Source organism: Malus sylvestris, chromosome 16, assembly GCF_916048215.2.
Source record: "Malus sylvestris chromosome 16, drMalSylv7.2, whole genome shotgun sequence".
NCBI lineage: Eukaryota > Viridiplantae > Streptophyta > Magnoliopsida > Rosales > Rosaceae > Malus > Malus sylvestris.
Window position 1 is genome coordinate 23,064,182 of NC_062275.1, and position 14,819 is coordinate 23,079,000.

Below are 14,819 nucleotides of genomic sequence, written 5' to 3' on the forward strand. Positions count from 1 at the left end.
CCTGAGTCAAAAGTCCCTTATTCCTTCGGGCCTCGTCCACAAGCTGCTTATTCTCCTTCAGTTTTGCCTTGTACCGCTCAACCTCTTGCAGTCTGTCGTGATACTCGGCCATGACCTGCATGGCAAGACGATCATCACTACCTAAATAATGATAATAAAGAGGAAAAAGTAAGGAAATGACAAAGTAACACTCACATATGAAGACAGCTTCAACATCCGGTCGCAATCCGATTCATCCTTAGCTAAGGGCTCTCCGAGCTCATCGAAGGCGAATCGACGCCCTGCCAAGCAATTGTTGATATCCCCAAAATCCTTTGGCCGCGTGGCAACCCTCAAGTCCTTCCACGGGACACTGCCAGCTCTTTCCTTGCCTTTCCCCTCATGGCGGGAACCAGGATCACTTTCCTGGACAGTGTGCTCCATAGTAAGAGGATGAGGCAACAGTCGGCTCCCTTCTCCTGCAACTACGGCAGCAGCATTATCAACGGCCTCGACTCCAGTCTTCCTAAAGGCAGGCCCCTTAAGGACCCCATCTTGGGACTTAGGTCTAACGGATGGTTCCCCTCGGAACTTATGAATTTTCTTATGCGGTAGGATGTCTTCCGAAGGAACTAACACTGGTGCTTTCCTTTTATGGGTGCTAGTCCCTGTTTTCTTGCTTACCTTCTCCACTGCATAAGGAAAATCAAAATAAGAAATACAACTTTCCAAATAAAGTAAGGAATTGAGCTAAGTTTACATGAAGGATACAACTTACTCGATCGTCCCTGGCTCTCGGAAACTAAGGGTTGGAAACCGTACCGACGAAATAAGGGTCGTAGCTTGCTTAAGTGTCTATCCTCTTTGGGCACCCTCAACACCTTCTCTATGTCAGATAGCTCCTGCCCAAACAGTTGGATGGTGCCCCGCGTCACTACATGAAGCAAAGTGTTAGAAGCAAGAAAAGACCACAACAAATAGCAAATAGTACGAACGGTTGATACGTTACAACCTACAGTCTGGAAGTGAGTAAGCACACGTCGCTCAGGCGTGACACCCTTATCATACTCCCAATCATTATACAGAAAGCACCAACGGTTTTTCCATGTGTAGTATGCCTTTTTCTTACCATACACAATACGCTCTCTCTCACTCCGACATGCACACTCGGCATAACCAGTGCATGATTTTGCTGGGCGCATCTTGTAACAGTAACGCCACTGATGGAAGGAAGGCTCACACAACCCACACTCCATCCAAATGATATAAAATCCAATCAAAGTATCCCAGAAACCAGGATTGAGTTGCCCAGGTGCATATCCGATCAAAGATAACATCTTTTGCAACCACGGATGTAAAGGTAGTCTCACCCCTAAAGTCAGTAATATCTGGGTGTAGAACATAACATGACCCTGGGGAGGCTCAGAAGGCCATTCTTCATCATGTACCAAACGTATCCCTACACTACGAGGGATATTACATGACTGCCTTAGCGCCTCAACCTGCTTCTCATTATCTAACAAGTTATTCTTTAGATGGTCTGCTGTGAACTCAGAGCGAACTATGGGTATGGCATAAAAAACAACCCCCTCACCCAACGCCATGGAGGAAGAACTAGCAATAGCTAAAGTTTGACGGTTGGGAAGATCATCCAATGTTTCTCTAGTACCGGACTCTAACAAAGACCCTGAAGACTCCGACATTGCAGACTCAGACTTAGAGCTAAAGCTAGAAGAGCCCTCATCACTAGAATTTCCAGGCTCTGACATCTACAATAAGAAGAAACAAATTCTATCACTACATGCATGATCAAAACATAAGGAAGTTCCTATATTACCCACATGAAGATGGTGCAAAGCGATGCCGGAACCCTTCTCAATCAGAAAGCAATCCGTCTTCCACAGTCACTACAAAACAAGCAAATGAAGACCGTGTCAAGCGCCAAAAAAAAAAAAAAAAAAAAAAAAAAAAAAAAAAAACAGCTTCATCCAAAAAGCTTCACCCGAAAAGCTTCACCTCCAAAGCTTCACCCACAAAGCTTCACCTAAAAAGCTTCACCCACAAAGCTTCACCCAAAAAAGCTTCACCCGAAAAGCTTCACCTCCAAAGCTTCACCCACAAAGCTTCACCTAAAAAGCTTCACCCACAAAGCTTCACCCAAAAAAGCTTCACCCGAAAAGCTTCACCTCCAAAGCTTCACCCACAAAGCTTCACCTCAAAAGCTTCACCCACAAAGCTTCACCCAAAAAAGCTTCACCCGAAAAGCTTCACCTCCAAAGCTTCACAAGGGCCCAAAGCTTCACTTAAAAAAGCTTCACCTACAAAGCTTCACCTAAAAAAGCTTCACCTAGAAAGCTTCATCTACATACTTTCACCATCAAAGCTTCACCATCAAAGCTTCACCTAGAAAGCTTCATCTACAAAGCTTCACCATCAAAGCTTCACCTAGAAAGCTTCAACACCAAAGCTTCACCTACAAAGCTTCAACACAAAACCTTGCTCCAAATAAACAAATTTTGTTCACACAACCTAAACATTTTTTGTTTTACACCCACAAGGGCCCAAAATCTTCCTTCTTATTTATTCACTTATATATGTTCCCAAACATATTATGATAGATCAAATAATAATTCAAAGTCCAAAATTTAGTTATGGACAAAAATACAAGCAATTCACCAGTACTGAAGTTGCTACAAAAACTGGAATCTTCCCCAGCCTAGAAATCCAACAAAGCTTCGCCTCCTTTTCTCTATCAAATTTTTGCAGCTGCTGCTTCTCTCCAATGGAGCTGAATTTTGGACACCCTCTAGTTCTTGAGCAGATGAACAACTTTCAAGAAGGAACCATTTCTGTTTGAGCCACGGAAATTAAAGTGTTGAAGCTCCAAGCATGACAGTCGGATTCTTGCAGATTTCGAAGCTGCTGTGATGTTTCGAAGATCTGGAAATATTTAACCATTAGTTCATTCTGAATGTTTGATATGTTATGAAAGAGACGATGAGGAACAACTTCAATGAAGAAAGCATGCTGATCTGAACAATAGAAAATAGAGTTTCAAAGCTCACAACAAATCTGACGGGTTGACAGAAAAATAATAACCAGTCATTCATCATACCTGGATTTCTGGAGTTATACTTCTCCGAGGGATCTCAAATTTGGATATGTTGAATTTCACAAGCTGAGGAACAACTTCAATGAAGAAAGCATGCTGATCTGAGCAAGAGAAAATAGAGTTTCAAAGCTCACAACAAATCTGACGGGTTGACAGAAAAATAATAACCAGTCATTCATCATACCTGAATTTCTGGAGTTATACAGCTCCGAGGGATCTCAAATTTGGATATGTTGTAGTTCACAAGCTGAGGAACAACTTCAATGAAGAAAGCATGCTGATCTGAGCAAGAGAAAATAGAGTTTCAAAGCTCACAACAAATCTGACGGGTTGACAGAAAAATAATAACCAGTCATTCATCATACCTGAATTTCTTGAGTTATACAGCTCTGAGGGATCTCAAATTTGGATATGTTGTAGTTCACAAGCTGAGGAACAACTTCAATGAAGAAAGCATGCTTATTTGAGCAAGAGAAAATAGAGTTTCAAAGCTCACAACAAATCTGACGGGTTGACAGACAAATGATAAACAGTCACTCATCATACCTGGATTTCTGGAGTTATACTGCTCCGAGGGACCTCAAATTTGGATATGTTGTAGTTCACAAGTTAAGGAACAACTTCGATGAAGAAAGTATGTTGATCTGAGCAAGAGAAAATGGAGTTTTTGAAGCTCACAACAAGTCTGACGCGTTGATATACAAATGACGAACAATCACTCATCATACCTGAATTTCTGGAGTTGTACTGCTCCGATGGATCTCCAATTCGGATATGTTGTAGTTCACGAGCTAAGGAACAACTTTCATGAAGATGGTTTTACGATCTGAGCCACAGAAAATGGTGTTATATTGAAGAAAAGCTAAAGGAAGACTAAAGCAAAGCAAAAGAGAAGCTAAAGGAAGACAAAATCATGGCACATGATAATGAGTCATACCCTACCCCTCATTCAGCTACATTCGAATACACCCATGTAAATGACACAAGAAAAAGGGAGGGAGTAAAAAAAAAAAAAAAAAAAAAAAAAAAAAAAAAAAAAATCCTAGGCCTCCACTTCTTTGGGCCTAACACATCTTCATAACAAAAAAACAATATATGAAGAAAGAGCCCTGGGTTACCACTTCGAAAAGAAACAAGTGAAGTTTTCCTACTCATGACATTGACTACTAGCTAGACACCTCATTCGGCAACTCTCTTCGCCTGAAGACTTGGGGGACTCCCACCATATGCTACTGCACCTTGATACTCGGCAGTCTCACAACCACTCAGTGACTTGGATTTTTCAAGTCTCCAACCGAGAAGTTTTCCTCACTCGGGAAATTAAGGGAACACTACCTCAAACTACATGCTCCACTCACAAAGCTTCAACAATACAGGTTTCAACAAAAGCAAAAAATTCAAAGAACTTTATGAAGAAGGCTTTGGTGTATTTAACACAATATGTTGAAATGAAGCAAAGCTTATTTATTAATATTTTCGATAAGCCACAAATATGTACATATACATGAGTCAAAATAAACAAACAAAAGGGAGCCTTCACAAAGGTTGCTTAGGGGAAGTCTCAGCAGTCGGTAGAGCCCCAGAAAGAGAAAGCACCGGAGGGTGGTTATCCGGAGCCTCAGTACTTGACAAAACCCCAGAAGGAGGAGGCATTGGAGGTTCATCATTTGAAGCTTCATTACCAGGTACAGCCCCAGAGGACGAAGGCAATAAATGCCTTTGGAACAAACCCACAAACCGCTGATGATCAAGTAAAACCTTACCATCAGATTCCTTCATCTGGTCAAGCTTCCTCTTCATGTTTGTAGCATAGTCATGGGCGAGCCGGTGCAACTGCTTATTCTCATGCTTGAGCCCTCTAATCTCCTGTTTGAGACTCATCACTTCAGCAGCCAATGATTCAACTTGGCGGGTTCTAGCAAATAGGCGTTGGGCCATATTAGACACAGAACCTGCACACTGAACACTAAGAGCCAGAGAGTCCTTAACAACCAACTCATCAGACCGTTTGGAAAGTAGTCTGTTATCTTTGGGAGTGAGAAGGTTCCTGGCCACCACTGCAGCGGTCATATCATTCTTCATCACAGAATCCCCAACGGTAAGAGGACCAGTAGGGGATATGAAGGATGGGCGCCATATGTTGTCTGGAGAAGGCGTGGCTGTCTCTTCTCCAAGGTTCAAGTCAAAACGACGGTCGGAGGGTCCAGACATTTTCAAATGTGTTGAAGAAGGAAGAGGTCAGACAAATCAAGATCTTAGAAGTGCAAGAAATGAGCTTCTACTGGTAGAGATTCAAGTGTGCTGTGGAACTTAATGCCAGCCTCTATAAAAATCTGCACTCGACGGAGCTTCAGAAATCGAAGAGGCGTTTGCTTTCTCAAAAGCTGGGCTGCTCAGAGACCACGAGGGCCGATCTCAGAAATCGAAGAGGCGTTTGCTTTCTCAAAAGCTGGGCTGCTCAGAGACCACGAGGGCCGATCTCAGAAATCGAATAAGCATCTGCTTTTTCAGCCTCGTCAGCACCTGTCACATGCACAATCAGCTTTGCGGAAATTACGGGCACTCTGTCGAAGATTTCTGGTGAAGTAAAAAGCACGTGAATCTTACTGTTCAATCACCGTTCTCCATATGCACCATCAACTCCTCGGGTACCACATATAACTTAGTCAAAGATCTCTGACAAAGTTTAGGCACGAGAATTTCGAAGTTCCAGCTACCCTACTATTACCCATAAGGGTAAAGGAACAGCACCACTGCTTGACAACTGGAAAGTCCCTATGTGTGTCGACCTCCGTGTTTTGCGGCAAGACAGGTTGGCAAGAACGTCCAACCTTTACTCACATTCGAGAAAAGACTCCCAACATAATTACTTTCTCAAAAACCGGAGTAGCACCGCTTTCCGAATCTCGAGAGTCAGATCCTCGACGGGATTGCTTCTTCGAAAGCCGAAGAGGCACAACTCTCAGAACTTCGAGAGCCAGATTTCCTTAGATAAAGCTTGTCTGTAATCTTCACACGTAATATCAGCTTTCCAGATACCACATACCACTTTTTCAAAGTGCTCTGACAAAATTAAAACACGTGAAGCTGGCAGCTCCCACTACATTGCTGTGACCAAGAAGGGTAAAGGAATAGCATTACTACTTGTTATTGGGAAATCCCTATATACATTGACCTCCCTCCTCAACGGACAGGCAAACCTGCAAAAATGCTCAACCCTTTCTCGCATTCGAAAAGGCACCCTCAACATAACCTCTCGAAATACTCAGCTTTATTTCCCCCCAATAATACCTCAGCAAATAAGCCACACCAAGAACAAGAGTATCTCATATCATCAGGGTCGAAAGCAAGAGTATCCCATATCATGCTTTCTCCCTGTCTTTGTCTTTGTCCTTGTCCACACCTGCAGGACAAGGAGAAAGAGAGCAGTCAGTCGGAACCTGAAATCAAACCTCCAATTTGGAACTGACTGCCTGGAGCCTTTGCCTGGTTGCTTACTTAGCATTGCTCTCGAGTACTCATCCTCAACTGCTGTCAAGGTCACGAATTCCACCGGCAAATACCTCATGACAGTTGATCAGATATTGGCTCTTTACACTGAAGCTGCCAAGCGGGGATGAGTCACTATGAAGGAATGTTCTGAAGGACCATTTAAATGCAAAGGTTGCACACCACTTCTGCCATGCAAAAGATTGAAGCAGAAGGTTCAACGGTGGGCTGAAACAGATCACTACAGCACGACACCTTTCCAGACCACATTCATTATTCCGTCAACAGCAAAAGTATCCCATATCATCAAGGTCGAACGTACTCTAGATTTGATGGACTTGTTTTGACCCTCAAATTTTTGAGTCGGCCTTATACTCTGAAGGGCACCAGAAAACCCTCCAGCACAGTTCAAGAATAAGCCTGTGGAAAGTTACTTCTTCCAAAGCAAAAGTATCTCATATCATCTCTTATCCATTTGCTTCTCCTTATCCTGACAGTTGAATGAGAGACAAGGAGAAGAAGAACAATCAACCGGAAGCCGAAGTCAAATCTCTGATCCTGGGTTGCTTACTTGGAAGTTTGACTGCTTACCTTGTCTGTCACCTCTTTCGGCAGATCTCCTAGCTCGGCGACTTGGGGGACTCCTACTATAGGGTTTGTATCACACTTGACTAAGCCCGAAACTACAACTAAGCTTCAAGTGAAATTGATACATTACCTTGTGCGTCAACATCAGCTAAATACACCATTCCCGGATGGAGGAAAGGTACTTCCAGAGAAGGGCAGATGAAGATCAGACCACACTTCGGTACTTAGAAGTTTCGTGATTACTCAAGGGATCGGATCTTGCAAGTCCCCAACCGAGGAGTTTCCCTCACTCGGGAACTTAGGGGAGCACTGTTTATACCATACTTGACCAATCCCGAAACTACCGAGCACCGGCCAACGCTATACTGTCAAGGAAGAGTTCCCCTCCGACCAGGAGGCCAATCACTACTCGACACGTGTCAAGATTAGAAGCCAATCAGAGCGCAGCACGTGTCGACATCAAGAACCAATCACAACATGACACATGTCAATGTGACAAAGCTACAAGTTTTTCTATAAATAGGGGTCATTCCCCCACAATATTGCCTAATGCCATTTTGTGTTAAATCATTCACAAGAACTCACTAAATTGAGAGCTTGATCCTTTGTACTTGTGTAAGCCCTTCACTACTAATAAGAACTCCTCTACTCCGTGGACGTAGCCAATCTGGGTGAACCACGTACATCCTGTGTTTGCTTCTCTGTCTCTATTCATTTACGTACTTATCCTCACTAGTGACCGAAGCAACCAAGCGAAGGTCACAAAACCTGACACTTTCTGTTGTACCAAAGTCTTCGCTGATTTTGTGCATCAACACATGCCATCCTCCTCTTCTTCTTCCACTGCCGTGTGTAGATGACAAAGTCAAGCACAAAGGCCACAAGTGGAAGGCCATCTCATCCCACTTTGCTTTCTGATTTCTCTCTTTATTTTTTTTATTTGACTTTTCTTCCAATTCCAACCTGTCCGCATGCATTTGCTGCTGTACGTTAATCATTCATCATGATTTTATGCTTTCTGCTTTCTTTGTTTTTTTATGTTGTATCTGAAGTGCCCCTTGGCTTTTCTCTTCTTTGTCCGTTGCCTTTAGCCAAAGGGCAATGACAATTCAAAGCACCAAGCCCATCATTCCTTTTGTTTCTGTCGGTCTCTCCTTCTCTGCGCCCTCTGCACACTCCTTATTCCCCCTATTTTATTTCTTTTTTTTTCTGTTGTACCTACCGCACTTGTCTCTCCACTCCTTCTTATTCTTCTTTTCTTCATTTTGCTTGAAATTGATCCTAAAACAAAATTAACTGCACATTAACACAAGGTAAGGTAAAATGCCACAATTTTAACACAAAAACATCACAAAGACTTTAGAAATTGATGATATAAATGCATGAAATATATGAGTGATCAATTACCCAACCTACAACACCATGTAACCATGCAAACTCCTTCTTTCATGCTAAACTGATAAATTTCTAGCTTCCACACCACGCCTCACTTGAGCAAACCATTATTTGCTTAATCACGTTATATTCGACTCGTTGATCCAACTAGAGTAATTCTTAAGATGAGCTAATTCTTTTGACATATTCCAGACTTGGTACAAAACCGAACAAAGGGAGACAAGATGACATTATCAAAGTCTAAGTTCACTCTAACCCAAAAGACCAACGGTTTTCCAAGTAAAACGTTCTTAAACAAATAATATTTTCCATTATCCTAAGAGCATCCCTAGTGGAGGGCTCTATATGGGGATGGAAAAAAGTGGTGGATATAGTCCATTCTAGAGCTCTGAGGAATCTTTGGGGCTTTAAAAAAGAATCTCTTCCAATGCTATATCTTTCGGACTCTATATGGGACTATATATATTTATTTATGTATTAATTTGATTAAGCGGTTTTTTTTTTTATTTTTTTTTATTTTTTTGTGTTAGCTTTTCTTAAGTTGATTTTTAGACATGCTATCTTAATTTTTTTTATGAACCCTTCAACCTAAAAAGTTCAAATTGTGACAAAGTTAGATTTCACCACTTATGAATCATTCGTTGGATTAGATTCCCTTATCTCAATCTCATCTGTTGAAAGAAACAAACCCACACTTCGCCCTATGAAATAATTTGATTTTTACGTATAACACAACAATTTATCTAGTACCAATTAATATATTAGTATCATGATTTTGAAAAAAATTATTTGAAAATTTCACCCATCAATGCCCATGAACTTTAAATCAATTTGAAATTTTAATTCTTATGAAATTTAAAACTATCATTAATTAACCAAATTGCAAGAAAAATAAGTAAGAAAAAAGAATTAAAATAATAATAAAATGAGAGTATAAGTGTATTCGTAAGTAGAGGGAGAATGATAGAATTTTGCTCACATTGGTTGCTACTTTTTTTGTGAGACCCACTGTTTTTTGGGGGCTAAATGTAGCTCGATTTTATGCTACTCAAGAAAAAAAGTTGCTAGCCCTACTAGTGGATTTAGCTTCATTTTCTGGCTCATTAAGGATGAAATTTCTTGCTAAGGTTGAAAATATTGTAGCCTCAAGATGATAAAGCCCCATTGGATGCTCTAAGGGGGCGTTTGTTGCGCCGGACTGTCTCGGACTGGACTAGCTGCAGGGACTAAGCTGGACTGGCTTAGACTAGACTAAGCTGGACTAACTTAGTGAAGCGTTTGGTGCAGTGTCGGACTAAGAAGCAGGATAATAAAAACAGTATTGTTCATCAGATTTGTGTTTGCTTACACTAGGACTACAAATTTTTGCCATTGTGTAATAAAGTAATGCTACAAATGTCATGAGAAGATACTTGTGTAATAGAGTAATCCTAAACTTTATGCAATAAAATCGAACATTAACTAATGATAGTTTTCTTGGATTATAGAGTTTAAGAAAACGGAACTCATATTAGATATTTGTCTGAAGCAAGTAAAATTGCCATGGAAAATGTCACTTAAGTTCTTCACGTGCATGATATATGGTGTTCTGGTTCTCTGTTGGGTGAAGATGACTAGGATCCAATGGTGGTAGGGTTTTGAAGGAAGGGGAAACGTGAGTACTAATACTTTGGTTTCAAGAATCCTCCAAGTGTACCCAACAAACCTTGCTCAAAAGAAAAGAAGATAGAAAAGCATGGTAATTAAACAGGCTATAAGGGGCCGTCTCTTTTTCCATGTGGCATAATTCATAGCTGACTAGATTAACAAGCAAGAGCAAGTACATAAGAAGATCTCCATAATTTACAAAATACCAGTGAACTATAGTATACCATTCAAAAGTAGATCTCCATAATTTACAAACTCCTAGTTAACATTAGCCAAAATACTTCATAGTGGAAAGCTAAGTTATAAGTCATAACCTAAGATTGTACGATTAATAAAATACATCCATATCAAAACACACCACATAATATACTCATCCGCTTGCTTTGTCGCTTAAAAGCATTTGGACAAACACTTTCTTGAGTTCCGGTTTGATTGCCCTAAACACTCCCACATTTTTTGGTTTATCCAAAATAAGAGACAATGCATCAATTTGATCCATAGGAGAAAGACCCATTTCTTCAAGTTCGTTAGCTATGTCACTATCATCTGCAGTACCTTGAACTAAAGCTTCAGTTACCATTTGCATCCTCTTCCCACTTTCAACATAAAATTCTTTCAATCCACTGATAATTGCCTCGGTTCCATCACTTGAACTTCCCACACCTCTTTTCCTCTTTCGTTGGCTATTTTCAGATGGGATGCTTTGTTGGCTTTGTTCGTTCATTGAAGAAACAAAATTTTCACCTCCAATATCACTTGCACCAACTTGATCATGACTTTGTTCCTCCATCATTTCAGCAGGGGTTTCGGCTACATTACCCGTAGCCCGATCTTTTCCAAATATATATGCGAATCGATCATACAGTGGAAAAGGTTTGCTTCTCCATCCATCGGCTTCTTTATTTTTCTAAGATTATATCAACATAGCAAAACTAAAATTGAGCATGTGTAACAAATAAAGCAGCAAGAACAAAACTAATGTATAAATAAAATAGGATATGAACCTGCACATAAGTTTGCCATGCGTCATCACTATCAACTTCAACGCACTTTTTGACATCATTCCATGCAAATCCACTTGTGTTTATCATGTCAACGACCATACTATATGTTTTTTTCCATTTCTTCAACTTTGACTCAATATGTGGAGTTGCCTTTATATTGGAATGAGGACATAAAACATTGACAGCTTTCGCTATTTCAATCAAAGTACCTTGTTTGAAAGCACCGGTGTCACACCGTTGCTTCCGAGCAACAAAATACTCAAGAACGGATAGTAATACTTCGTCCTCAAATGCTTCCCATTTACGCCTTCTTCCTTTTGGCTCTTGAGTAGCATTCAAAATATTGTCTTTATCCATACCTAAACAAAAAATATTTGAATGTACTAAAATACAATACAAATAATCAATTTGCATAATATCCAATTAATTTGCATAATATCCAAATAATTTGCATACCATCCAATCAATAAAAAAGTTTTAACATTCACTGATGAGCAATCTAATAATTATGCTAATATCCAACAAATGCATGATAAAAAGGAATACTAAAATAAAATGTTATCATTAACACATATAGCTAGTTCGGTTGCTGGTTCCTAATTGCTCTCCACTCATTATTCATTTCCTGAGCCATGGCATTCCTCTTTGCAGTCCACTAGTCAGATGTTTCAACACTACCAACATATTCACCTTCTTCTGTATTTTGTCTATCTTGTATTATTGGCAAATTTTCCAGTGGATCTACAGACATCTCTTGCCTAATAAGATTGTGTAGTAGGCAACAAGCGGTAATTATTCGACCTTGTGTCCTTATCGGATAGAAAGATGGACTTCTTAGTATCGACCACCTTCCTTTTAGCAAGCCAAAACAACGTTCAATTACATTCCTTGCCTTAGAATGCTTCATGTTAAAATACTCTTCCTTATTAGAAGGCGTTCGTCCCTCCCATTCAGATAAATGATAAGGTATTCCTCTATAGGGTGCAATGAATCCTTCACCATTTGTATAACCACCATCTACAAGGTAATAATAACCTAATAAAAAAAAAAACGTTATTAGTGTTTTGTAGTTGACAAACAAAACTAGACCTAACTTACAAAGTTGAGACTAACTAATACTCTTACCCGTTGGTACCTTAAAACCATTAGGCCTAGTAATTGCATCATGTAGCACTCTAGAGTCTGATGCGGAACCCTCCCACCCCGGAAACACATATATGAACTGCATATCGCCTGAACACACACCTAACACATTAGTTGCGACTCGACCCTTTCTTGTTCAGTATCTTGGTTTGTCAATTTCATGTACATGCACATCAATGTGTGTTCCATCTATTGCTCCCAAGCAATTCTAAAAAAAAAATAAAAATTAAGCTTTTGTTAATTTATACAAAGGGAATGAAGAGTTAAAGCTTAGGGAAAATGAAAAAAAATTATCATACCTTAAAACATCGCCACCTAGGATCTGTAGAATCAATAGGCACAGGCTGAGGGACTTTTAGTAGGATACCTTGTAATCGCAAAATTCCTTGCAATACGCTATTGAAATACCTACTTATAGTCTCTCCCGACCTATAAAATCTACCGCCAATACTACGATTCTTAGTATGATGTGCTAGTATTTGTAAAGTCATACACACCTGCTCCTCTATAGACACCAAACCATCAGTTTTTACCCTCCCATCTTGACGAAGTAAGTCACATAATATGGCAAAAGTCCTTCTATCCATTCTCAATTCGTTGACACATTCAATATCAGTATTCCCTATTATACCATTCAGATAACACAAACTAATCTCTCATCTAACAAGTGAACGATTAGTCAAAGTGGGTCGTTCAACATGTCTCTGTTTGGCCCTTACCATCATCACCACAAGAATCGTACAAATGCAAATTGTCTCTAAATGAGACATCTCTAACAATAAGATCAATACAAGCTTCCTTCGATCCATATCTATCCAAACAAAAAAAAAAGGAAAATTAAATAAGGACATTATATATGTAATATTTACTGTTATTAAGGGTGATGGAAATGAAGTGATTATGATACGAAATGAACTAGATCAAAATAAACGGTATACAAAGAATTCTGAAACAAGTAACTGCATTAACAGCCCAAAAAATAACCAGCCAAGTCACAATTAATGTTGGATCAACAAAAAAAAAAAAAAACCAGTCAAGTCACAATTGCTAGGCATTGCATGTTAAAAGGGAAATTAAAGGACACCTGTAATGCAGTAGTCTTAGCCTTATCCTTCCGTTTATGCTCCTCTTCTCTGCAACCAACAACCACAGAATATTGCAGTTCAGCATACAAAACATTCACATTGTAATATCATGGTTATAAACTAAATACACACACACACTTACAGAGCACACACACACACTTCCAGTGCAGAATACACACACACACACCCACAGAGACACCAACTAAAGATACACACACACACACACACACACACACACACACACACACTCACATACCAACTAAAGATACACACACACAGAAACACACCAACTAAACTCACAGACCAAAAAAAAAAACATCTGTTCTAGTTCAAGATCAAAAGATGAGCAATTAAGTAATGACAAACAAAATAGTTCAAACCGGACACTAATCTTTTGAGTGAAACTCAACCGCAACATTAAAATATAAGCAGAGAGATTGTTGCAGGGAGAACTTCCAGTTGGAACAAAAATTCTAGACCAACCCTACCCCCTTCCCTACCTCACCCTCTCTCGCTCCCCCCCCCCCCCACGTTAATGAGTACACACATACACACACACACATAGTACACAAACACACACACACAGAGTAATGAGTACACACAAACACACACACACACACACAGAAATTACACACACACACAGTACACACACACACACATACACAGAAATTAGACACACACACACAGTACACACACACACAGGCAGTACACAAACACACACACAGAAATTACACACACACAGTACACACACACACACACATACACAGAAATTACACACACACACACAGTACACACACACACAGGCAGTACACAAACACACACACCCCCCCCCCCACGTTAATGAGTACACACAAACACACACACACACACAGAAATTACACACACACACACACAGAGAGAAATTACACACACACACACAGTACATACACACACACTTCCAGTGCAGTACACAAACACACACACACAGAAATTACACACACACAGTACACACACACACACATACACAGAAATTACACACACACACAGAGTACACACACACAGGCAGTACACAAACACACACACACACACCCCCCACGTTAATGAGTACACACAAACACACACACACACACACAGAAATTACACACATACACACACAGTACACACACACACACTTCCAGTGCAGAATACACACACACACACATTCACAGAAATTACACACAAATACACACACACAGAAACACACCAACTAAACACACCAACTAAACTCACAGACCACAAAAAAACCATCCATTCTAGTTCAAGATCAAAAGATGAGCAATTAAGTAAAGACAAAAATAGTTCAAACCGGACACTAATCTTTTGAATGAAACTTAACCGCAACATTAGAATATAAGCAGA

General features: G+C 40.1%; 1 protein-coding gene and 1 long non-coding RNA gene across 8 annotated transcripts; both read right to left on the reverse strand.

The window, feature by feature from the left end:
- Nucleotides 1–2,537: 2,537 nt before the first annotated feature.
- LOC126606986 (uncharacterized) lies at nucleotides 2,538–4,038 on the reverse strand. 7 transcript variants are annotated; one of them, XR_007617453.1, is made up of 5 exons: nucleotides 3,638–4,038; nucleotides 3,457–3,549; nucleotides 3,276–3,373; nucleotides 3,095–3,192; nucleotides 2,538–2,919 (listed from the first exon to the last, which is right to left on the reverse strand). It is a non-coding gene; the product is annotated as an uncharacterized LOC126606986 (long non-coding RNA). The 7 variants fall into 7 exon arrangements; XR_007617448.1 differs by lacking the exon at nucleotides 3,457–3,549; XR_007617451.1 differs by lacking the exon at nucleotides 3,457–3,549 and having other exon boundaries at nucleotides 3,276–3,456.
- A 6,472-nt stretch (nucleotides 4,039–10,510) lies between these two features.
- LOC126609216 (uncharacterized) lies at nucleotides 10,511–11,396 on the reverse strand. The gene is made up of 3 exons (XM_050277197.1): nucleotides 11,215–11,396; nucleotides 10,808–11,117; nucleotides 10,511–10,524 (listed from the first exon to the last, which is right to left on the reverse strand). The coding sequence occupies exons 1-3, from the start codon at nucleotides 11,311–11,313 to the stop codon at nucleotides 10,511–10,513; spliced, it is 423 nt and encodes a 140-aa protein (XP_050133154.1). The 5' UTR covers nucleotides 11,314–11,396.
- Nucleotides 11,397–14,819: the final 3,423 nt, after the last annotated feature.